The sequence below is a fragment of the Bubalus kerabau genome, chromosome 9 (assembly GCF_029407905.1).
Source record: "Bubalus kerabau isolate K-KA32 ecotype Philippines breed swamp buffalo chromosome 9, PCC_UOA_SB_1v2, whole genome shotgun sequence".
In the NCBI taxonomy this organism is placed as follows: domain Eukaryota; kingdom Metazoa; phylum Chordata; class Mammalia; order Artiodactyla; family Bovidae; genus Bubalus; species Bubalus kerabau.
Window position 1 is genome coordinate 17,220,596 of NC_073632.1, and position 25,493 is coordinate 17,246,088.

Consider the following 25,493-nt stretch of genomic DNA (forward strand, 5'->3'; position numbering starts at 1 on the left):
ACCTGTGATATGCCAGATGAATAAAATGGCTCAACTATTCAGAGCCTAAGTAATAAAAGACTTTTAAAATGTAAGTTCACACTGTAATATGGTACAGGAAATTGGTTTATTTATCTTCATTATCTGAGATTGTTCAATAGTTTTTCCGAAGGAATTCAAGAATATTAGTGCCTGAAGATATTAATAAATTTCTTCTCAAGCTCTTAACCTTGAAAGACAGACTTCTGCCAGCCTGTAAAGGTGTAAATGGACATATTCAACAAAGTCTAGATGACCTACATTAATAAGAACAGTTTGACTTTGTAAAAATATTATGGAATTTACAGGGACAAGTATTCTACCATATAAGAAGTCAAATTCTTAGTTACTCTAAGGCGATTTCATCCTAGTGGACAAAAAAAGACAAATAGGTCACCTTACTTTAAATTTCAGCCTTGCAGGACACGCTAGCTCCACGATAAGTTGTGCTGTGGATTCCAAGTTTCTACCCAAAAAACAATATAAGTGCTATTGCTAACTTCCAGATGACTCAAAGCCTAAGTTATATTGAAATGAAGTCAGAAACAAAAATTATTTCAGAACTTGCGAGGCTATAAGCCAATTATCAAATTCCCTGTTTGCTTGTCTCAGCAACACTTGTCATAAAATTTTACACTTGTCATAAAATTTTGTCTAGTGGAGCGGAACAACCAGCTTGAATAACATTTGACTATCAAAAGCATCAAGGAAAAGAGCTGAGTGTTATTGATTAGAAAAGGAAAGTGAGGGGTAGCAACACAGGAAGGAATGAAAGTGTATGGTGCTTTCTTTGTTCTTTTTTTGTAACTGAACAACCTTAGGATATGATGCTTAGTCAGAATATTGATGCATCTACTGAGAACTTGTCAATCATCATTGGAAAAGGAAGGGGCAAAAATCATGCTTTGTTATTCCTTATAAGCCCTTACAATGAAGGTCATTACAACCTCTTAATCACAATGTACCCACTAAATATTCCTGTCCTTACCTTGTGACCTTGTCTTCCAGGTTCACCAATCTCTCCTTTAGCTCCTTTATGACCCTAACAAATGCAAAAATACATAAGTATTTATTTCTCATAAAATACATGAGAAATAAATAAATGTGTTGGATTTGACACAGAAAGTGGTCAGATGGCTCATAAAGTGACCTTGCTCCCCTAAATGTAAGTCAACGTGCTGCTAAGAGAAAGGTTATGTCACAAAGAAATGACAGCCTTAGAAGAATTTTAAAACACCATGCGTACTACACGACTGTACATAATAGGTATCAGTTTCAGTTAACAAACTCTGTCCTCAAATAACAAACTCTCCTTTGCCTAGGTCAGTAACTAGATAATGACACTGCCTGCTGGTGTCTAGATCCCTTCTTCCCCAACTTCCTCTTACAGCTGGGTCTCCTCCAACATCAGTAACTCATTCTCCAGAGGTGGACCGCTGACCCACCAGACCAGCTGCCCCCTGCTCTCCAGAGCCTCCTCTGAAAACCCTCTTCCTCCTCTGCACCCATGGCCTTACTCGAGGCAGAAGGGCTTCCCCAGATGTACAACTTTCTGCCTCTTCTTGTGCACAGTTTAAGTACAAATTCAGTTCAGTTCAGTCACTCAGTTGTGTCCAACTCTTTGAGACTCCATGGACTGCAGCACACCAGGCCTCCCTGTCTATCACCAACACCTGGAGTTCACTCAAACTCATGTTCATTCAGTCAGTGATCCCATCCAGCCATCTCATCCTCTGTCGTCCCCTTCTCCTCCCGCCCCCAGTCCCTCCCAGCATCAGGGTCTTTTCCAGTGAGTCAACTCTTCACATGAGGTAGCCAAAGTGTTGGAGTTTCAGCTTCAACATCAGTCCTACCAATGAAAACCCAGGACTGATTTCCTTTAGGATGGACTGGTTTGATCTCCTTGCAGTCCAAGGGACTCTCAAGAGTCTTCTCCAACACCACAGTTCAAAAGCATCAATTCTTCAGCACTCAGCTTTCTTTATGGTCCAACTCTCACGTTCATACACGACTACTGGAAAAACCACAGCCTTGACTAGATGGACATTTGTTAGCAAAGTAATGTCTCTTTTTAAGTGCAAATATACAGCTATAAACAGCAGTCAGCAAAGGCTGCAAAGCACAAGAAACTCCCATCTTTCACTGTCAGGACACCTGTCCTAACACTTTGGATCAGTAACATGAAATAAATGTGAAATAAACATTCCAAACATTGTCTATTAGAGTTTTGTCCTGAAAACCTTTCTTGTTCCAAGGTTCAAGTTTCCATGAAAAATAAGACACCCATCCAGGACCCCGTCTTCTGCATTATGGGCGCACACTCAAGCTAACCTTAGAGAAAACTGCAATGGGAAACCCATTGCCTTGGAGTCTTTTGGATCTTGGCACAACTCCCCTGATCCGGAATTTTTCAAAATCATTTCAGACTCATAGACTAGAGAGAGAAAGCCGATTAACCCCAGCATTTGGTATTTATTTCTTTATTCCAATGGGTAATTTTGAAGCAATTATGATGGCAGCATGAGAGAAAAACACATTTGGAAAGTGTCTTTTTTTCCCCTCTATTTTGCACAGTTTTTCCAATTTATTTTGACTAAAACAGTTTGAAATACATTATATGTACAGTCCCTGGCCCCCGTCTCTCACTATTGGAGTAAACTTCTGAACCTTCATCTGGCGTTCTAGAGTCTCTCAATCCAGTGCATTTCATTGATATATCTTCCCTGAGAAACAGAAGCACTGAATAGCCAAGTATCTGTGTCTTGTTAGGGATAGCTGTCAGAGTACCAGTGGGAACTTCCAGGACTGAAAAAGGACCACAGACAAAGCCACCGAATAAGCAACAGACTTGCCTAACCCATCAGAGTGGGGTCTGTGCACGAGCAAGGCCAACGCTTCAAGGAAAGCCTCTGTTTTTCGTATGGATCATACTCTTAAAGACAGAATACAGCACGGACATTATTGTCTTACCCTCATGCCTGGCAGACCTGGGTATCCCGAACGACCCGGTGGGCAGGAATTGGGACACTGCCAGAGAAACAGAAAGAGAGTAACTGAGAGCCTCTGCTTCGTGATAAAATGATACATCTTTTAGGGTTTCCAGGGGCAGAATCCCAATGCAAGCCTATTCATTAAATAACTCTGACTACTCTTTCCTTTTTTATTTACTTGTAAACTCAGAAATATTCCTAGCTTACAGAAACATACAGAGAACATAACAAACCCTTTCCCCATGTATCCACCATCCAGATTTAATGAATACTACTATTTTTCCATATTATTTCAGATTCAATTTGTTCAAGAAATAAAACATTTGCAGACCAACCTCTCCCCCTCCAATCCAACAGCTCTGTCCTAAAGGTCACGTCCCCCACAACAAATGGACCAAAACTGCATTTAGTTCAGTTTTCCTACACTGTTCGAATATCAGTCTATAAGTAAAACAAGTCTCAGAGAGTATTAGTGGACTTAGATCTTCTAAAATTGGAGTGCTCTGGTGAAAGGCAGGTCACCTCCATAAAGTGAAAAAGATTATGGAAAAAGAAAGATAATTCTATAATGAAAAAGTTAGTGTGAGTATGTATAAGTGACCAGTCCACCAGCCCAACAAATTGCTCTCCGATCTGAGTAAAATAAAACTTGAAAATACAATGTATTCTAGCAAGATCATCTTAAAGAGAATTCATCTTCTAAAGAGAATTCCTGATCTTTGACTTAAAACTGTATTTTATTCAAAGGAAAATGTCTTACCAATGGATCTCCATCATGAAAGCCAATTGTTCCCTAAAGTAAAGAAAATGTTAAAGTTAAGAATATAGTGAAATATTTAATTCACTACTAATAATAAAATGTTCATTTGACAAATATAGTAAATGTATTTTTTCAATAAGCTATAAGGAATAAATAGTCTAAGATATGCTAATATTCTAGAAACTTCACTCATGGGTCTATTCTGTTTGGAGAAATCTAAATTTTAGTACATTATTTCTTTCACAGGATTGAAGAGAAGTAAAATGACAGAATAGAAAATATGGACAATTCTGAATCATGTTAAAAATATGGATTATCTCCCAATTAACCTCATTTTGTAAACTGCTCATTGTGTAAATCCTTGATAAAAACTAGTTCATTTGAAAATGTTCCTTTTATATGTCCAAGTTTTGACTATTTGAGAAGTCAAAAGCCTCAAAGCACTTCAAATATAATGTATAAACCATTCCCTTGAAAATCACCTTTCAAATTATTGTGATTTCTCAACTATACTGGCCTTAAAAGATCATGCTCTGAATGAGTGAAAATATCATAGCCATTTTGAAATTTTAGGACAATGATTCAATTTAAAAGCCCTTTCATTTTTGGCTCTTAGGGTTCTATAATCCCAACCTTCAGACACAGAGAAATTCAAACTGCAAACAACTTACACTGGGTCCCGGGGGGCCAGGGGGGCCAGGTGGTCCTCTTTTCCCAGGGTCGCCCTAAGTTATTTGAAAATTGTGACACAGCGGTTATACACACGTCAAGACACAGTGCACAAAACAGGTGAGGTGTGAGAAACTGGCATTCCAACACACCCTGCAGAGCTCAGCCTGCATAGGCCTGCCACCAAAATCAGTGGGTGACCCGCAATCCAATTAGTCCCACAAAGCTAGAAGAATAAAGGAGTTCCTGCCTCATTGAAGTAAGAGAAGGCAGAGGTAGACTTGGGGAAAAGAGCCAGTTCTTCTCTATACACTGATCACTTTACTCTGGAAACACTATGCATTTTTCTAGTTGATATTCAGGGGAACCAGAATAGTCGCTACTGCCAGCGCCGCCCAGCTAAGGGCAGCTCATGCCGGCCTGAAACTGTGAACAGGAAGGCAACCTCTCAGGGCCAGTCAGCGCTGGACTCTTTACCCGGAAGCTGTCCCTCAGTAGGTCACCGCACTCACTTGCAAATGCTACAGAAGAGCAAAGATGGCTAAATACGCCATTCAGATGAAAGTGGATTCCAGCTAGACTTAATCACCAGCGCTTCCTCCCCGCACACCTTGTCCTTCCAAAAGCATCTTACAATCCACTTTATAATCATTTTATACACATTCTTGCATTCAGTAAATAAATTTATCAAACAGCAGCACCTACAGAGAAACTAGATAGGTATATATGTGGCTCCTACTTTCAATGGATTTACTATTATCGATTCTTCAGATAGCATCACTACTTCAAGATTTTTGAAATATTTATTGAATATTAACATCAATTTCTCCCATGCAGTTCAGCTCTCAATTGACTAATGTTCTGTTGGTTCGATTATGATTTTATGATGCTAACATAAATGCACCTGGGAATGATTTTAGACTATTCACTCATTTCATACAGAGAAACTCATACAAAAGACACTGGATCCCAATCCCAACTGAGTCTGTAAAATGAAGGCGACACTTCTTGGCTTAATCACTAATTCTAGAAGTTGGGAAGAAAAGTTCAGCTGAGAACTTTGGGGGGAAAAATTAAAATCACTCTACAAAAATGAGATAGCATTATTACCCTGGTCCCCATCCGCATTATAAACTGGAATTCAACTTATCTGCCGTGTCTTGGATTTGCAGGGGAAACACACATAGGGCAGTTTGCCGTCCCCGGTAACACCTCCTATTAAGTCAGCAAACATCTATCAACGCGCTGTGTTTCTGTGTCTGGTACTCACAATCGGTCCCACACGGCCAAGCTCTCCAGGGAGTCCTGCTCCCCCAGGAGGACCCTGAAATCAACAAATTAGAGGGACATGGTGATTTATGATGTTTTCACAATTTATGACAAGTGATATCAAATACAATAAACAACTGACTCAGAATGATGGGTCTGTGCTAGCTTTGGCTTCCAATGAGACAGCAACTCATCTGACCGAAGAGTAATTACTTAAAATGGAAATTTCTTAAATTAACAGCAATTTCTTAATAAAATACTTTTAGTAGAATAGGGGTGCTGTCATAGTAGCCACCGAAGATCCCTAAGGGGGGACACTGTCAACACCACTGGTAGAGCGCCGACTGGAGACGAAGGTTGGGATCTGAGAACAGGCCGTTCTCATAGACTACGTGAAACAAAGCAAGAGACCATACTTACAGGAGGTCCAGGAATACCACGGCCCTAAAAGGTTAAAATAAAAGTTGTTGTGATACAGGACCCATACTTCATGTAAATACAGTAGTTACAGAAGTACCATACTTCTGCAAATACAGAACTAACTCAGTTCAAAAATAAACTACAAAGTCTATCCCTAAATAAACATAAAATGCTCATTCGAAAAGAAAGGACTGTGTAAGGAAAGCAAACTAGGCCCCACTTCTAAATGAAGAAGCTTGCTTCAGCTCCTCAAATGTTCTTTTGATGTCTAGCCTGTAGCTAGCCTGTAGTATTTTTTTCAAACATTTTTTTTTTTTTTAAAGAAAAGCAAAGTAAAAACAAGCTACTCCAGTATTCTTGCCTGAAGAATCCCATGGACAGAGGAGCCTAACATTATAATAGTCCATAGCATTGCACAGAGTCAGACACGACTAAGCGACTTAGCACAGCAAGTAAAGAGGTCATCCATGCTTGCTGTCAGGAGAATTTACCATTCCTCACAAAGAGGCATATCACAACTGGACTTTTTCACATTCCTTCCCACTTTAGTTTATTACAAAATAGTGAACATGTGCTATACCGTAGGTCCTTGTTGTTTATCTATTTTATATGCAGTAGTTTCTATTTGTTGGAGAAGGCAATAGCACCCCACTCCAGTACTTTTGCTTGGAAAATCCCATGGACGGAGGAGCCTGGTGGGCTGCCGTCTATGGGGTTGCACAGAGTCAGACACAACTGAAGTGACTTCACTTTCACTTTTCACTTTCATGCATTGGAGAAGGAAATGGCAACCCACTCCAGTGTTCTTGCCTGGAGAATCCCAGGGACGGGGGAGCCTGGTGGGCTGCTGTCTATTGGGTCGCACAGAGTCGGACACAACTGAAGTGACTTAGCAGCAGCACCAGCAGCAGCAGTTTCTATTTGTTAATCCCAGATTCCTAATTTATCCCTCCCTTCCTTTCCTCTTTTGTAACCACAAGCTTGTTTTCTATGCCTGTGAGTCTATTTCTGTTTTGTAAAGAAGTTCACTTGGAGCATATTTTAGCTTCCACATATAAATGATATCATTTGTCGTGTTTTATAAGAAACCGACATTAAAAGTAAGACAACATTGCTTTAAAATTTATAACATGATATTTGGAAATTGCCCAAACATTTAGCACAGAGAGGAAGGGGAGAACCAAAGTGTTTAGGAACACATCCCTTGACAGGTAAGGCTATGTGTCCAGACACCAAATCTAGTAGAAATGGAAAACAAAACGGTGTCACTTCTGAAATGACCTCCAGTGGGATCCTCATTTATGCTGAATTTTATTTTAAAACCAGTCATTCTGTCTCCCACTCCCTTACATTTACTATCTCTTGAGCAACATCAAACTGTGTGTAACCAGGGATTGAAACCATGCCTTATGCAGCCTCCAAGCCTCAATTCCAAGCACAGGGCCCAGGACACAAGGAGCTCTGACTCTGTGCTGGTTGAATTTAATAAAACTGAGCACCGCTGCCTTCAGACTCAGTCTCCCAGCCTTGGGCCTCCTCACCATTCTCTCCCCTCTGTGGGCTTGAATCCCTCATATGCACAGTTGTCTCTGACACCATATTCCTGACAGCTTGTACTTTCAGACTTCGTATTTTCTAGACAGAAATATCTAAGATAGACTTAGATATTTTCTAAAATATCCATCCATATATGAAGCATCCAGGGGAATCACATCCTCTGATAATGATGCTATTATTTCTAATTATTTAGGCAGCCACAACAAGCATGAATTTCACACGAGCAATATGTTTCAATGGTAAATGGGGAGTTTTCAAGGCATTCTTTGAAAAATTACTTCTATTTGAACATTATAATATGTGGATCAATGTGGGAAATAAATGTTATGCTTGAAGATACCAAAGTAATCAATAAGTTATTTCATTATCAAGAGACCTAGAGATTTGATGGATTTTTTAAAAGGCATCTCTATAAGATGCTGAGCTCTGAGTTAAAAATGTGGGAGGAAAGCCAGCAAACTCTTCACCTCTGAAAATAGACTTATAATGGAAAAGATGAAATATGGCAAAGGAAGCAGTGCAAATAGAAAACAAAGAGGAAAAACACAGATTAATAGCAAGAACAAAAAAGGAATGAAGAACAAATAGAAAAAAAAAAAAAACCAGCAGGCTGAGAATCCAGTTCTCCTCTGGCTAGAAATAACACAAGTCTGGTGGATTGTGCAATGTGGAAAAAGACTCGCCAGGGAAGCAGGTGGGTGATAACATGGCTGGTATTTCATTAGACATAAAACCAGTTGTGAAGAAAGTGGCGTGATGCCGAGGTCTAAACACCAAATACTCAGATTTGCTGCTGTTACATGAGATACAGTTTCCATCAATGGGAACAGAGAGGGAGTAATTTCCATTGGTAAATGCCACCTGCAAACAGATGTACGTATTTTACACCATACATTCCAATTGCTCTGAAATTTTCTACTCATAGTCAGAATGCTTGTCATAGCAGATAGCCATATCTCTTTGTGATGTATATTATGTAGAAAACTAAATTAAAAAATTTCACAATGGCAGAACTTTACCTAAAGACAGACTATAAATCACATTTACTTACTGGAAATCCACGAGGTCCTGGCACACCAGGTTCTCCCTAAAAATAAAAATAGCTCCATTGTACTTAGCTTTTTTAGCATGAGTATGTAAGTATGCAAACTTCATAAATATTAAAATCATTAAAACACTCCATCTTACTGTTTGAATGCAATTTAGTTCAACTGTTATAAAACATGATTTTGGTTGAACAAGTGTATTTCAGCCACTTCACAACTAATCTGTTAACTGATTTGGAAACACTACAATAAAATTATGCTTCCGCATTTAATTGATACCAGCAATTAGTACCAGGTGGCTAACTTACTTTTTGTCCTCTTGGTCCAACAGAGCCGGGGGATCCATCAGGACCTGTTAATCCCTAACAAAGCAAGATGGTATTAGAACTAATACAACATTCTTAGGCAAGCCAGTAAGTGGATAATTCCATTTTATTTATTAATTACATGCAGGATAGTTTACCTACGTATGGTGCAAGTCTTTATAAAGAAAAACCTTTCTATATTCCCACTCAAAGGTAATGTCTGACATTACATCTGACTGTTATAGTTACTTTCTGTTAATAAATTGTATCCTGTTCATAACTTCCTACTAAATGCACTGTTTATCACAGGATTTGATAATTTAGTATTTTTTGTCTCCACTTTGAAAAAATGGGAAGTAATAATTACAGTGTTCTAATAGGTAAGTCTAATGGGACAACTCCAATACTTTGGCCACCCAATGCGAAGATGCAAAGAGCTGACTCATTGGAAAAGACCCTGATGCTGGGAAAGATTGAAGGCAGGAGGAGAAGAGGATGGCAGAGGATGAGGTGGTTGGATGGCATCACTGACACAATGGACGTGAGTTTGAGTAAACTCTGGGAGTTGGTGATGGACAGGGAAGCCTGACGTGCTGCACAGTCCATGGGGTTGCAAAGAGTCGGACACGACTGAGTGACAGAACTGAACTGAACTGAATGGGACAACAGGACTTGGCTTTGCCATTAGCCATGTTATGCATCTCTTGATTTCATTTATAAAGCAAAATGCTTTATATATGTATGTCTCTGTAGCTCTCAATAACATCTTGAGAGTTAAAATGTTCCTTCAATAGTGATTAAAACTAATCAATCTCATTGTTGCCTTTTAGCTACCTAAAGCCCCTCAGTTATCTCCTAGCAATGACAACTGCTTATGGAAAACATTAACTTTTAAAGTTGAATCATTTGAGAGTATGTTTCTAGGTTATTTCTTTTAGTGAAATAGCTACAATTAAATATACATTTTCATGTGTGCCACTCAGTATGTAGACTCTAAGTCCATTACTGTAAAACACTTTTATAACATCACATGTAATGCTAAAGTAGTTATTCAAGCATCACTTCCAACCATTGTTGCTTTCCCTACCAGTACTTATTTTATCATCATCCTAATATAAAATAGATATCAAACCATGATAATACTACATGTATATCTTAATTTCCACATTGGATGAAGACACATTTTTATCTTTTTAGTTTTTCCTTTATTTTAGATGTCATTTATAATACAATATTGAAATTATACCCTACAAAATACAATTATATGTACCTATATATGTAAATATATACATACATTATGCACATACACATATACACATGTATATAGAAATAACTTGTAAAATCTATTAGCAAGACTTTGAAAAAAATTAAAATGATATTGAGGAATTCCTTGAAAATATGTAAGTCTGACTTAAAAATGAATCACCAAAGTGCATATTTAATCTGTCAGTCTGCATAAATATCAATAAAATGCATTCATGTAACTTATATAGAAAACTATTTCACCAGCCACCATTTTTACATTTCTCTGCATCAATTAATTTCCTTCGTAACTCCAAAGACTGAATCAAAGGAAATAGAAAAGAGTGAGTTGACAAAATTCATTATTGGAAATTTACCAAAGAAGAAAGCTATTAAACACACGTGGAAGGATTTTTGACAGACTTTGATTTTCAGTCTCTCTAGTACAATTACAATGCTCTAACTTGGGAACAGGCCTTAACATCTTAGTTGCTGAGCACTTGTGGTAATGGAACACTGGCTTCTGTATGTGAGCAAATAAACCATACCCCAGGAGCTCTCTGTAAATACATATGGCACAAGGGTTTTATAAACCTCAGGGCAGGTCTGACTAAAGGGACTTCCAATGCCCACTTCACGCATATACCCTCCAAGACCCGTCCTGGTCAGTTCCCACACACACTGCCAACTAACCACCTTTACTCAGGAGCTAAAACCACTGGCAAAGTTGGAGGGCAGTAGCTACTACATACCCACTCCAGTATTCTTGCCTGGAGAACCCCAGGGACAGAGGAGCCTACTGGGCTGCCCTCTCTGGGGTCGCACAGAGTCGGACACGACTGAGGCGACTTAGCAGCAGCAGCAGCAGCTACTACATAAGGCAGAACTTCAGCTACATAATAAAGAAGCAGAGTGGCTGAATAACCTGGAGGCTGCTTCCAGATACTCCTTGTCTCAACTGTCTTCCATAAGACATGGTAGATCAGATCAGATCAGATCAGTCGCTCAGTCGTGTCCGACTCTTTGCGACCCCATGAATCGCAGCACGCCAGACATGGTAAACCACATCTAATCACAAGGAGGCCGTGAGTTAATGAAAATGTATTCTGGCGTCCAATCTAGTGAACTGTGTTGTGGCACAGCCATGCATTAAAGCATAGGCTCTGTGAGGACAGGACTCCATGTCCATTACAATCTGAGCACACTGCCCGAGCATCTAACACACGCAGCACAGAAGATTACAGAAGGCTACTGAACAGGAGATGTGGGCTAGCCTACTGGGTGGAGGGATTTCACACCTGTCGCTCCACATCATCTTTATTTTTAGTTCAAATCCCAGCTCTGCCACTTAGTACTAGGCCACTATAGGCAAGTTACTCAACTGCATAGAGCCTCAGTTTCCTAATCTGTAAAACGGGTATAATGTTAATATCTATCTTACATGGCAACTTTGAAGATTTACTGGGATAGTGTACACAGAGTGTTTACAACCATGCCTGGAACAGCAGATGCTAAGTAAATGTTAGCTTTTCTTATTATTATCATTCTTATGTAGTCAGATTATCCTAGAAGCTAATGAAGTAACATTTCCTGCTCTCTGGGAGCTTAAAATGTCATTCAGAAGAGATTTTGAAAAAAAAAAAAAAAACAAGCAAAAAATCTGGGTATTAACCACAGGCACTGTGCTTCACAGCCCCCTCACATTTCTCTGATGCCTAACTATTTCCCCTTACACTGCCTTTCAGAATAACTTCTTTATTACTCACTATCCTAATCATATAACATCACAGATAATAGTTGTAATACATTCAGAGGATGTTCTAATCTCTCTCCTATAAAACAGCGTAACTGAACTATAATTCATGTACTTAATTCTAATTCCTCTTTTCTGTATCTTAGACAGATACTATAAGAATGGAAAAAAAATACTCTTTTAGAGCTCTTAGAGCTCACTAAGCATGCCACAGCATAAGTGCCTGTAAGAGTATAAGTTATTAATGATAACAGCACAGTTGTCCTTTGAGTACAGAGCTTGCAACCAAGCTTGGATTTCTTTAATGTTATGTGTCTATAAGGGAAAAGAATCAACTTAAACTAAAGAAAAGAAGAGTTTTATATGTATGTAAGTCTCTCACAACTTCCATTTACAAACATATGCATAAAACTCCAATTTGCAATCATTCTTATCTGTCAAAGAAGTGACAGAGGAATATATTGCCAGTGGCATAAAAAATTGCTTTCATATTAATGTTTATGAAGATAAGGTTCTATACGGGATAAAATTAAAGCCCACTGTATTCTGAAATTTCCCACTGCTGCTTGGCAAAGCAAGCAGCCCTCACTATTAATTTCCTTCCAGCATTCCACCACTCGGTTCAGGAGACCCAAGCCATAATCCTACAAGACTAGCTGCCATGACTCATTTACCTTTTCTGTCAAAAATCCACTTAATTCAGGATAATAACCTTTAAGCCGTATTCTTTTCAGATTCTTCCAAACAAACCATCTGATTAACCATTTGTTAACACTACCAAAAAATGCAGCATGTTTGTGACTGCACTTTAAAAGAAGTTCTACACAAATGCACATTAGTATAGTTAATTTTTTGCTTAGTTCTAAGAAATGTCTAAAATACTGGCACATGCATGAACTTCTTACTTTTTTCTCTCCTTCCTTTCTCTTTTTTCTTTTTCTGTTGCTTTTCTCTGCCATCCCAGAAAATTGATTAAATGCCCTTATCAGTTTCTCCCTGAGGATCTTACAGAGCCAAAGTTCTATGATGTAAGAAACCTTACTATTTTACACCTTTTAACTTTGGAAATCTTATTTGGAAATGGAAATCTATGCTATGATACTGCAGTTATAAACAACATAAAAAAGTACTTGCAATTATTAGTTACATTGTACTTCTAAAGATTTTGAAGAATTTTCTTTTTTATCCTATTTCTGTTTAAGCGTGGAAACTATAAAGTAAAACCAGGCATTGTCTTTATGATTTTATGGTACTAGAGGAAGAAGAATTTGTTGAGCCTGCTACAAAAGCACCATGAAACCCAGACACAGACAAGTCTAGTCCTTTGTCTGAAATTATTCAACTCAATCGTAAGACAAGACTTCAGGTCATTCATTTATGTTTCAACCATGCCAAAAATTAATAATAATAATAATAAAGTCATTTAATCATCCATTTTCTTTTCACATAAAACAAGGTCCAAGGTTGAAAGGAATGCAGAAATAAACCTAACCTACTGGTTTATTTGCATTCATCAGACTTTTTTATTTGGATGCAACAGTTCCAACTAATTCACTGTGTTTCAAAGAGATGTTTGATAGCAAACAAGTTATATAATTTCTGTTCATATTTTGCAAATATTGGGCTGATATTCAGTTTGCGTTATCCAAACATTAGTCCCTAGTGACCTCATGCACTGCCACTTTGCCTACATAGGAAGTTCAAACTAGGATCTTTTAAGTATAAAACAAAGTCAGTCTCCTAAAGCAATGAATTGTTGTTGTGTTGCTGTTTAGTCCCTAGCATAGACAAATATCCCCATTATACTAATCTTGATAAAGAAAGCACATCTTAATAACCACTAACATCTAGCTCTTTTTCTTTTTCTCAAAATGAAGACTCTGTCTTAAACTCTAGCCAAAAGTTCTCAGAATCTATAATCATAGGTTTTCAAGGGCTTTGATTTAGAAAAGTCTTTAGTTTGGGGAAATCATATAAGTTGGTAACTTGAAACATAACTTGCGGAATCCAGCACTGTCTGTTTTCTGAGAGCAGAGGTCCAGGTATCACTTTACTTTGTATCCCAGCCGGAAAGTCAAGGAGTAGCCCTCAGTAAACTCTCAACAGTCCAGTGTAGGGAGAGAGGAGAAGAGAGCCCTGAAGTCCTTTTCCCTGAAGAAATGTTAACTAGTGTCGGGTTTACCACACAGCTCAGCATCTGAGCTTGCCTCCCATGGCGGGAGGCAGGTGTGTGACTGGGTATGTTGGGGGGCGGCTGCTGGTTCCCCGGCTTCAAGCAACCCTAGTCAGCTTGTTTCTGTCAGTAACTGTGAACCAAGGAAACGCTGGAGGAAAGACAGAGAGCTAGGTTTGGTTTTTTTTTGTTTTTTTACTTACATTCTAGAAACCATCAAGTCCGAGTCTTCTGAGCTGGATTTCTCTAGATTTTTTTTTTTTTAATTGGAGGCTAATTACAATACTACAGCTTTTTTTGCCATCCAGTGACATGAATCAGCCGTGGGCGCACATGTGTCCGCGTGCCCCGTGTCCAGTGTAGGACCAGCCCCACCCCACTCTCCCGCCCCGGGCAGGCTCTCCCCCAGCCTTTCTCTGGTCTCTTCCTCGGGGCTTAGGGGGACTCTGTCCCTCCCCTGCCTGCAGGCCCTTTCCCTAAACTCACTTAGTGAGTGCCGGGGAAAGGACAAGAGCGAAGCCCCAGCACCCCCCAATGGGGTGAGTGGGGAGTGGCCGCTGAGAGGCAGAAATGGGTACCCACCGCTGCTCCCAGAGCAGAGAGGAGGACAGGCCAGTGCTGCGCTCCTCGGGGCCCCTCCACGCTCCGCAGACGCTCGCGCAGAAACCGCGTTTCAGCGCCGAGCCCGAAGGCACCGCCAGGATCAGAGCCAGTCTCGCTTTAGCTTGGACCACAACCGCCTGCACGCTGCACTCTTCTCTCTCTCTCTCTCTCTCTCTCTCTCCGCCCCCCCCCCCACCCCCCCACACACACACTGGGCCTGGCTTCACGCCCCCAGCACCCACTACTCACGTCGGCACCCGGTGTGCCAGGCTTGCCTGGAGCTCCTGGTTTCCCCGGCTCTCCAGGGGGACCCTGGCAGGGAGGGGGAGAGGAGGGGGGAGAAAATGGGGCAAAGTTGAGCCTCATCGGATGCAGTGTGGTCTGCAGACCACATTGGATGGAAGGAAGGAAGGAAGTGGAGAGCCAAAGCGCTGATGTACTTACCGGGGGGCCCGGGGGACCCTTCGGACCTCGATCACCCTGGAAGGCAAGAGGGAAAGCAGGGCAGTGGGTGAGTGGAGGGTGCTGGGGCCCCTCCGGGACAGGGACAGGACAGGTGGTACGGAGCTGTGATCAACCTCCAGGGGCCACGGGACGCAGGACCGCCTCCCTCCGCAGTCCTCAGGCGTCTAGGCCCCACTCCCAGCCCTCATCCACGTCCCATCCCGCCTCTGGGTAGGGGGCTTCGGGACCTCTGGAAAAAACCCACCCGGGCCGCTGGGAGAGGAGCAGGGGCTGGAGGTGGGCACTTACGTCGATGCCGTCGATGCCCGGGACTCCAGGGGGACCCGGCGGCCCCGGAGGACCCTGCTCACCTGGGGGGCCCCTCTGACAAAAGAGCACACGCGGGTTAGGGGGGCACGGGGAGCAAGCACAAGAAGGTGGGCCCGAGCCCGCCGCCTCCCCGCAAAGACAGTGCTTCGTGGAGGCCGGGTTCAAGCCCAGCGTAACACGCGTAGACCAGACTTCCAAGGAACCGCGGTTGCTTCCCCTCCTCGAGGTTCTGAACGAGGCTGACAGTGAGGTGAGAGCAGAATCTGGGCCCCCAGAGTGGGGTCCTCCCGTCTATGGAGCTTTCAACCCAACGGGTTTTGTGGGGAAGAGGGGGCCTCTTACTCATGGGGTTGGATCATGAAGATGGTGGTCACTGAATTCCTGAATTTAATCAGGAAATGCAGGTCAGCCTTTTGGATAAAGTGAGGCAGCTCAGAACCGAGGCGCGCCACCCCAGATCAACTCCAGGATGGTTTTGTAGATCTGTCTGCGTTCAGAAGAAAACTGGGGGGCCCTCTTAGGGAGAGACAGGCGAGGCCGAGAAACCCGGCGAGGGCCCGGCCTCTCTTCAGATCCTCCTCTGCGAGAATGTCTATGCACCTCGCTTCAGAAAGACGCCAAATTTCAGGCCGACCCCCGGTTGTGACCCCTTTTATCTATTGCAAATAGCTCCGCTTTGATGGCGCTCGACGGAAGGCTGGCCTCTAAAAGTTTGGACGCGTTTTAGGAAATGTGGGAATTTTAGGTTTTTTCTCTTCTGAATTGAAAAAAAAAAAAGGCTTCTTTCATCAGGAAATCTTGGTTTTTCTAAACTCCCGGTGACCAGACAGGTTACAATGGGGTCTTTGTAAGTGAAACCTCAAACGGCGCCGCCCCCCCACCCCCCGCCCCCTGCCCGGTGCAGCCGAAATTCCGAGGTGAGCCTGGGCCGCCGAGTCCACGCAGGCGGGATGCGGGCTTGCCTGGTATCATGCCTCTCCCGGGCCGGGCCGCCCGGGACCAGGGGCGGGGAGGGGACGGAGGGAGGAGGGAAGCACGGCTGAAAATTAAAGCCCCGGCCTCCATCCTCCTCGGGCCTCTGCGGCCCGAGCCTGCAGTGTGGGGCCCGGTCGGTGAGGGGGCGCCCGTTCTCGGAACCTCGGGGTGTCCCCTCGGGCCCCCGCCTCCCACGTTGCTCGCTGCAGATGCGTGGCCCGAGGATGCACGGAGCCGCGCGGCCCGCGGGATGCTCCGCATCTCCGCGCGCTTTCCCCGACGGAGGCACCCCCGCCTCGCCCTGCGAGCACTTGGAAAACGCCAGGGCTTCTTGCCCCGGGCTTACCTGGTCGATGGTCTGGAGGAAAGAAGAGAAGAGGGGGGAGACAGTGAGAAGGCTGCCCCCCTAAACCCGCGCACAACTTACTTGAGCCGCGCACAAGCAGAGCCCCGACAGCAGCAGTCGCAGCCCGAGGGCCCCGTGGCGCGACGCCGCCCAAGCCATGCCCGCCGAGCGCGCAGTGGCGCTTGTCCCCGCCAAGAGCGCCCCCGGGAGCCGGGGATGCGAGGGGGCGCCGGCCCAGGAGGCGTGAGTTCCTCCTGTTTATGAACGGCCCCGGAGAGGGTCCCGGGGATTGGAGGAGAGCTGGCGGTCCAGAGGACGGATAGAATGACAACGGTCCCCCTTAACCCTTTCCCCGCCTCCGCCCCACCCGCCCCTGGGGACCTCTCGAGGTTCCCAGAGTCTTCTCAGGTGGCCTGTGTGCCACCGAGGGCTTGAGTAGTCCACCGGCATTTTCCTGGAGAGAGGCTGAGGGGTGAGGGGTCCGGGGGCTGGGGAGGGTCGTAAGCCACCCAAGCTGGATCCATACCCCTCCGCCGCCCTCGTCCCCCGCGCAAGTGGTTTCTACCCGTCAGACTGTGGGTGGGACCCGCGCTTCTTCAATATCTGGCCTGTGCAGCAAAAGCCTGGACTCAGACAAACAGTGAGGACGGGGAGAGTTTGCGGCGGTGTAGAGAGGTAAGCTGGCTGCAAGTGGCCTTTGCAGGTAGTCTAGGGACTCACCGTGATCCTGGCTGGCAGCTCATTGCAAGTTTCTCTCCTGGGTCGCAGGGGGTCACAATGGATCAGCATCCATTGAAGTTCAAACTGGAGAAAGACAGCAGCCAGTCAGTTAGGTCTCTTTGGAGAACAGAAGTGGGTCATTTAAAAGGGAGATGCGATGGTAAATGTGGTCCAGCTGTTGAGTCAGGTCATCAATTCATCTCAGCGGACTAGGACTCTTGTTCCTTGAATACAGTTTTTCCAGGAGGAATGGGCTGGAAATCCTTCCCACGTTTCTCCCATCATTGGATGTAGATGACTTAGCTCTGCATTGCTCCAGCAGAGCCCTAGGCAGGAAACCCACCAGGGATATTTACTTCCTATTTCTGTTCCCACCACAACCATCAAGAGGTAGATTCTATTAAACTGAGTCTCAGAGAGAAGCCATAACTGTTCTAGGCACAAGCCAATAAATGTCAGAGTCTGGATGGGAACCGAGGCCTACTGAACTTCACAGAGGACATATTCAATAAGATTTCACTCAGGAAAAGATTAGAAACAGACAGCAAAGAGGTGGCACCAGGAATGAAATAGAAAAAGGGAACTTGGTCCCTGGGAGAATATACATGATAGATATTGGCCATGGGGTGTCTCTGCCTAAAATGCAAATAAGATCTAGAAGTGGGAGGAATGAGAGAAATCTAAGACTCAGAGAAAAAAACAAGAAAATAAAAAATACTTGAACTTTGCATAATAGTTACATTTTCATTGGTTGAAGAGAGATAAATTTCCTAGACAACTAAAAGTCAGGTGTCCTGACAGCTTCTTACATTTTAGCAGGTGCTAAGGGAGAGAGAAAAGTAGGATAGGAAAGAAATAGAAAAAAGGAAGAATGGCCAGGTCTGAATCTGAAAGCCTCAGGCGAGAAGGTATAAAAAGATTGGTGTACCCAAGGGAAGTTTGAAAAGAATGAAAGATGAACTCCCTTCCCTTCTACCCACAGAGGAAGGGAAAGTTAAACAAAAGGAGGCTTTGCATTTTATAAAGGGGTGAAAATAAGACATGAAGCTTTGACGTTCCCACGCTGATGCCCCTTCTCATATGATTCTAATTGCCCTGGAGTTCTCCTCTTCCTGTTTTTCTTGTTTCCCTCAACCCTCCCATGCCTTTTCTCCAGAAAATGTGGACAACTAGGAAAATGAATTAATTGGGATGAAAAGAAAGCTAAATCAAGACATATTTTGAGATGGAAAGGTATGTACAAATTGTATGAAAATGATGACAGATCAGTATACACAGTTATGTATTCTTGATGTGAATTATTTTACAATAGCATATTGACATCCTACAAAGGAACTGCGTTCCAAACCACACAGTATCCTGCAGCTAAGGAATCACTTTAATTAAACACTTTATTTTTAATAAGAATAGTCGTTTGCTTGGGAGGGATTTTATTTTGGTTCTGTTCTAAACTGCAGTGGAAGCTTTAAAAGGAAGATAAAAGAAAGAATGGACCAGCCTTTCCCTTAATAATTGCTAAACACGAGGCACCACCTCCAGCAGCTCTTGGAGGCCAGTCATATATGGGTAAAGGGGGTCAGAGAGGTTAAATCATTTGCCACAGGTCACATAGCTAGTAAATGTCAGAACTGGAATTCCAAATGTGCCTGACTTGAAAATAAGGTCAGCCTCCCGGAAGAACACATCCTATCTCCAGAATGAAGTATGATTTTTCAAGCAGGTAACCCCAGCACTTAGTGATTGAACATTTGCATTAAAGATGAATAGAAAAGACAGATCTAGAAATATAAACTGCATGAATTTGTTTCCAACAGGTACTAGAAAACTTCAGAACTAGACTAAGAAATTTCCATAAGACGAAAGAATTCCCTATTTGCATGCTTCTTATAGAAATATATCCAGAAACAAAATTTCTGCTGTTGCTCCTCAAATTAGCGGCTGCTTCTATATGCAGTTACATATTCACGTGTATGACAAAATATGACATATAAGAAACGTGATTTTTCTTCCTTAATGTGGTCATTAAGGATAAGTATTTTACCAAAATAAGAAAAGGTGTCTCCCCATCCCTAACTCTCAGAATAGAAGAGACCACTCATCAATGTTATTCACTAAGTCCTTGGGAAATTGATACCAAACTGGCATTCACTGTATGCGTGTGATATTTTGATTCTCAAAAAGAATTCATACCTTAAACACCTTGAGAAAGTTTAATTATATGATTAACCAGGAAACCTATATCCGTTGTACAGATAGTTCATTTAAGTTACTTCTTGCAAATGCAAAATAATTCATTAAGCTATTTTCTCAGAAGTGTAATCCTCTCTGGATAAATGGGTACAGCTGTGTAAGTATGCCTGGGGCAGTTGTGATGCAGGATAAAAGGGAATGAAATGGAATTCATCTGTGAATACAGGCGGGTTGTGACAGACTGCCAGCCAGGTCAGAGGTTTCTGAACACATCTCTGCTTCCACATAACCACCACCTACGCACTATACAATAACTGTTTGGGGGCATGCAATATTAATTCCAATTTCCATGTTAATTATTTTGAAGGCGGATTGGCAGAATGTCCTGGTAAAAGTCACTTTCATTATACATCTAAAACGTTGATTTCCACACATCTCATTTTCAAACCTGCAATCATTCTTCTCTTTGAATACCCATGGATGAAATATGTGTGATAAATATTTTAATTTAGTCTTTTACTTTTGAAGTCCCAGTAGAAGCCAAGCACTAAAGAAATATTCTAGACAAACCACAGATATTTTCCTTTCCACAATGGAATTACAGTATGGGACACTTGAGAAAAAATTCTAGAAGAGAAATAAAAAGTAAAATGTTTTTTATAAATCTCTTAAGCAGAACATAAAGTGCCCTAGGCCAACCTATCTTTCTCAACATAAAATTTTTCTGCATTGTTTCAAGAAAAATAGTTGTGTGAGTGTAAGCTACCTTACACCAGCCCAAATTCATCATTACCCAATTCTTTTCCATAAAAGGTGTAATTCGATTCCCTAAGCTAGAGTAGGGTCCAGAGGACAACACATTAAAACATGGAATTTTGGCCCCAACTCTTAACTCTTATTAGGGCTAGAGATTTTTACTTATTTTTCTAGGCTATCAATAAATATTGATAAAGTACTTAGGCCTTTCATAAAAATTAAATAAAAACTAATAGCAGACAACTATCTTTTCCTCCTGAAAGAGAATTCTAATGACAAACTATGGGACTTAGCTCAATATTAAGGAGAATGGAACAAGGCTTAATTTTTTTTGCAAACTGAATTATTGAATTTTATATACAATGCCTAAAACCTAGCTCTTCAAAGATAAATTCTTAAACATGAGATATGTTTCATTTGTCTGCTGCTGCTGCTGCTGCTAAGTCGCTTCAGTCGTGTCCGACTCTGTGCGACCCCATAGACAGCAGCCCACCAGGTTCCCCTGTCCCTGGGATTCTCCAGGCAAAAACACTGGAGTGGGTTGCCATTTCCTTCTCCAATGCATGAAAGTGAAAAGTGAAAGTGAAGTCGCTCAGTCGTGTCCGACTCTTCGCGACCCCATGGACTGCAGCGTACCAGGCTCCTCTGTCCATGGAATTTTCCAGGCAAGAGTACTGGAGTGGGGTGCCATTGCCTTCTAGACAGTACAAAAAAGGTTTAAAAAAATTACTTGAATTCACAGATTTCATGCTGCTTTTTAGTTAATGAAGAAATACTGGTTTCTGCCATCATAAGGGGTGAAGCTTCCTGGCAACTGAGCAGGAGGCTCTGAGTTGCCACGAAATCGAAAATCCCCCTAAGTCTATGTAGATTAGGCCGTGCAGTTCCAGACATAGTGCTGGAATGTGGTTAAATATGTTTTACATTTGCTCATTTTTAACTCAACATATCTTCATATAACACATTCATATGCTTCACATTCTTCACTATGGAAGACACAAAAACATTTAGTCTATAGGACACTAACTAAGCTGAAAAGCGCTTTGACAATAAATACAAAGATGAGAAAGATATATTTCTGGCTAAAGCCATCAACAAGGCGGGGGGTCATATAATCTGGAATACTTGAGTAGGGACCTAAAGGGCATGTAAGGTTTTCCTAAGCAGAGATCAGGAAGGTGAAGGAGGTGACAATAATTAGGCACAAGGAAAGTTACGCAGAGAGAAGGGACAGACTCGCTGTAGCAAAGAATTTTCCCCCTTGAATTCTAAGGAAAATAATTTGAATATTATTGAGTAGATAATTACAGGATTGTCATCAAAGATTTTTTGCTATAGGGATGAGATGAGGGAAGTGAAGTCACTCAGTCGCGTCCGACTCTTTGCGACCCCATGGACTGTAGCCTGCAAGGCTCCTCTGTCCTTGGGATTTTTCAGGCAATAGTACTGGAGTGGATTGCCATAGAAGGGCATTTGAGGAAGATGATGTGGTAATAAATGCTGGTCCTTTGAGGCCTAAGGTGGTTACCGTAGCAGAGTAACAAGAAGAGTTGCACTCTGAGTTCTGGCGAGGTGTCCTGCGTATCCTCCTTTTGTGCTACATGCCCCTTCAGCTACCATCTTGTTTCCTGCTCCCCTTCATACAGAGCTCAAAAGAGTGGTCCATGTTCATTGCTTCCAATTCCTCTCCCTTCCATTCTCTCTTCAACCCTTTCTGACTGGGCTTTCACTCCCAATACTCCAGTGGATCTTTCCTCAAGATCAGCTCCATTGGTTTCTAAATCCAGTGGTTAACTGTAAGTCCTCATCTTATTTGTCCCATCTACAGCATTTGAATGAGTTGACCTTTCTATTCTCCCTGGAATACTATTTTCCACCAACTTTCCAAGTACCACAACATCCTGGCTGTCTCCTCCACCAGGGGCTGCTCGTATTGGGCTCTTGACAGAATCATCCTCACCTCAGTAAATTCTAAATGTTGGTCGTTTTGGGCCTCAACTTTAGAGTCTCTCTATTACACTCAACTCTCATTTGGTCCATGGCTTTAAATACATATATACTTACAGCCCCCAGAGTTCTATTCCCTGCTGGACCTATCTCTTGAACTCCAGAACATATCTAACTACCTGCTCAGCATCTTCACTAAGGTATCAATCTCCTTATCAAACAGATATTCCAAATCAACACCTGATATTCTCACTGACACCTGCTCTTCCCCCACAGTTTTTTATGTCTCTATAAATGGAGACTCTGTGCTTCCAATTACACCAAAAATATTGGAATCGTGCATGATTCCTTCTCTCTTACACATAAAATTTCATTCGCTTTACTCCAAAAATATTATATCAGGATCTGATGACTTTGCACCACCTCCATCACTACAGGCTTGTTCTAACCCCAGACCATCCCTGCCAGAACTATTGTACTAGTCTCTTAACAGCTCCTCTTAATAAACACAATTGACAAATCTCTAACCAGGCTCACAAAGAAGAAAAGAGAGAAGACATAATTAAACAAAAAAGAAATGAAAAAGGAGACATAACAACCAATAACACAGAAATTCTATAAGTTGTAAGAGTATTCTATGAACAGTTATTACCAAAAAATTGAACCTAGAAGAAATGGACAAGTTCTAAAAACATAAAGCCTGACAAGACTAGGTCAAGAAGAAATAGATCATTTGAACAGATCTATCACTAGAAGTGAAATAGAATCTATAATAATAAAATACTCCAAGCAAACAAAAATCCAAGACCAGATGGCTTCAGTGGGGAACTCTACCGAACATACAGAGAAGAACTTATACCTTCTCAAACTGTTTCAAGAAATTGAAGAGGAGAGAGCACTCCCAAACTCATTCTATGAGGCCACCATCACCCTGATACAAAACCAGATAAAGATGCTACCAAAAAAGGAAATTACAGGCCATTTTTGATGAATATATATACAAAAACAAAATATTTTGTTTTCCTCAACAAAATATTAAAAAATCAAGTCCAACAATACATAAAAAGAATCATATGCCATGATCAAGTTGGATTCGTTCTAGGGCCACAAGGATGGGTCAACATACACAAATCAATCAATGCAATGCACCACAGTAACAAAACAAAGGATTAAAATAACACAATCATCTCAATAGAAGCAGAAAAGGCATTTGACAAAATTAAGCATCCATTCATGAAAAAAATGTGTTTCAAATTTGGTACAGAGGGAACATATCTCAACATAATAAAGGCCATTTATGACAAGCTCACAGCCAACATAATACTCAAAAGTGCAAAGTTGAAAGCCTTCCTATTGAATTCAGGAGCAAGTCAAGGATGACCACTCTCATGACTTCTATTCAACATATTACTGGAAGCCCTAGCCACAGCAATCAGACTAGAAAAAGAAATAAAAGTATCTGAATAGGAAAGGAAGAAGCAAAACTGTCACTAGCTGCAGAGGACATGATACTCTGTATGCTGCTGCTGCTGCTAAGTCACTTCAGTCGTGTCCGACTCTGTGTGACCCCATAGATGGCAGCCCACCAGGCTCCCCCATCCCTGGGATTCTCCAGGCAAGAACACTGGAGTGGGTTGCCATTTCCTTCTCCAATGCATGAAGTGAAAAGTCAAAGTGAAGTCGCTCAGTCGTGTCCGACTCTTAGCGACCTCATGGACTGCAGCCTACCAGGCTCCTCCGTCCATGGGATTTTCCAGGCAAGAGTACTGGAGTGGGGTGCCATTGCCTTCTCTGGATACTCTGTATAGAGAACCCTAAAGTCTCTACACAAGATCTATTAGAGTTAAGAAATGAATTCAGCAAGATAACAGGATATAAATTAATATACAGAAATCTTTTGTTTTTTACATTAATAATAAAATGTCTGAAAGAGGAAGTAAAAAAAATCCTGTTTAAAATTGCATCAAAAGAAAAAATACCCAAGAATAAACTTAAACCAAGAAGGTGAAAGAGCTATACTCTTAAAATTATAAAACACTGATAAGGAAATTGAAGGTGATACAAAGAAATGGAAAGATATCCCAAGCTCTTGGATTGGAAGAATTAATATTGTTAAAATAGCCATACTACCCAAAGCAATCCACAGGTTTAATGCAATCCCTATCAAAATACCCATGACATTGTTCATGGAACTAAAACAAATAATCCTAAATTTTATATGGAACCATAAAAGACACAGAATTGCTAAGTCAATCTTGAGAATTTGGAGATATAACCCATCCAGACTTCAGACTATATTACAAAGCTACAGTAATCAAAACAGTGTTGTATTGACCCAAAGACAAACACATAGCTCAGTGTAACAGAATAGTGAGCCTGGAAATAAACCAGTCAGTAAGCTGTTAATCTACAACAAAGAATGTAAGAATGCGGTGGAGAAAGCACAGTATTTTCAACAAGCAGTGCTGGGAAAGTTGGACAGCCACATAAGCATCAATGAAATTAGAATATTCCCTCATACCATATACAAAAAAACTTAAGAAAGCTTAAAGACCTAAATATAATACCTGAAACCATAACATGGTTTCTCTAGAAGAGAAAATAAGCAAAATATTATTTGACAAAAATCATAACAATATTTGCTTAGATCAGCCTCCCAAGGCAAAAGAAATAAAGGCAAAAGAAAACAAGTGGGACCTAATCAAACTTACAAGCTTTTGCACAGAAAGAAAACCACCAACATAAAATGAAAAGACAAACTAGAAATTGGGAAAGAACATTGGCAAAGACTGCAACTTACAAGAGATTAATATCCAAAATAAACAAACAGTTCATGTAACACAATATGGAAAAAACAAGCAATTCAATCAAAAAATGAGTTGGTCTACTTAGGTCTTCTGACATTTTCCCAAAGAAAACACACAGATGGCCAACAGGCACAGGAAAAGATGCTCAATGCCACTAATTATTAGGGAAATGC

General features: G+C 41.6%; 1 protein-coding gene across 1 annotated transcript in view; it reads right to left on the reverse strand.

The window, feature by feature from the left end:
• The window catches only part of COL9A1 (collagen type IX alpha 1 chain), an 89,635-nt gene that overhangs the window by 46,965 nt on the left and 17,177 nt on the right, over positions 1–25,493 (reverse strand). Inside the window, exons 6-20 of the mRNA XM_055534726.1 lie at positions 17,621–17,704; positions 17,282–17,354; positions 16,982–17,154; positions 16,475–16,912; positions 15,559–15,633; positions 15,250–15,285; positions 15,055–15,117; positions 9,038–9,091; positions 8,735–8,770; positions 6,127–6,150; positions 5,708–5,761; positions 4,440–4,493; positions 3,769–3,801; positions 2,989–3,045; positions 1,007–1,060 (exon numbers count right to left, since the gene is read on the reverse strand). Coding sequence (XP_055390701.1) covers positions 1,007–1,060; positions 2,989–3,045; positions 3,769–3,801; positions 4,440–4,493; positions 5,708–5,761; positions 6,127–6,150; positions 8,735–8,770; positions 9,038–9,091; positions 15,055–15,117; positions 15,250–15,285; positions 15,559–15,633; positions 16,475–16,912; positions 16,982–17,154; positions 17,282–17,354; positions 17,621–17,704 — 1,308 coding nt within the window. The remainder of the gene's footprint in view (positions 1–1,006; positions 1,061–2,988; positions 3,046–3,768; positions 3,802–4,439; positions 4,494–5,707; positions 5,762–6,126; positions 6,151–8,734; positions 8,771–9,037; positions 9,092–15,054; positions 15,118–15,249; positions 15,286–15,558; positions 15,634–16,474; positions 16,913–16,981; positions 17,155–17,281; positions 17,355–17,620; positions 17,705–25,493) is intronic.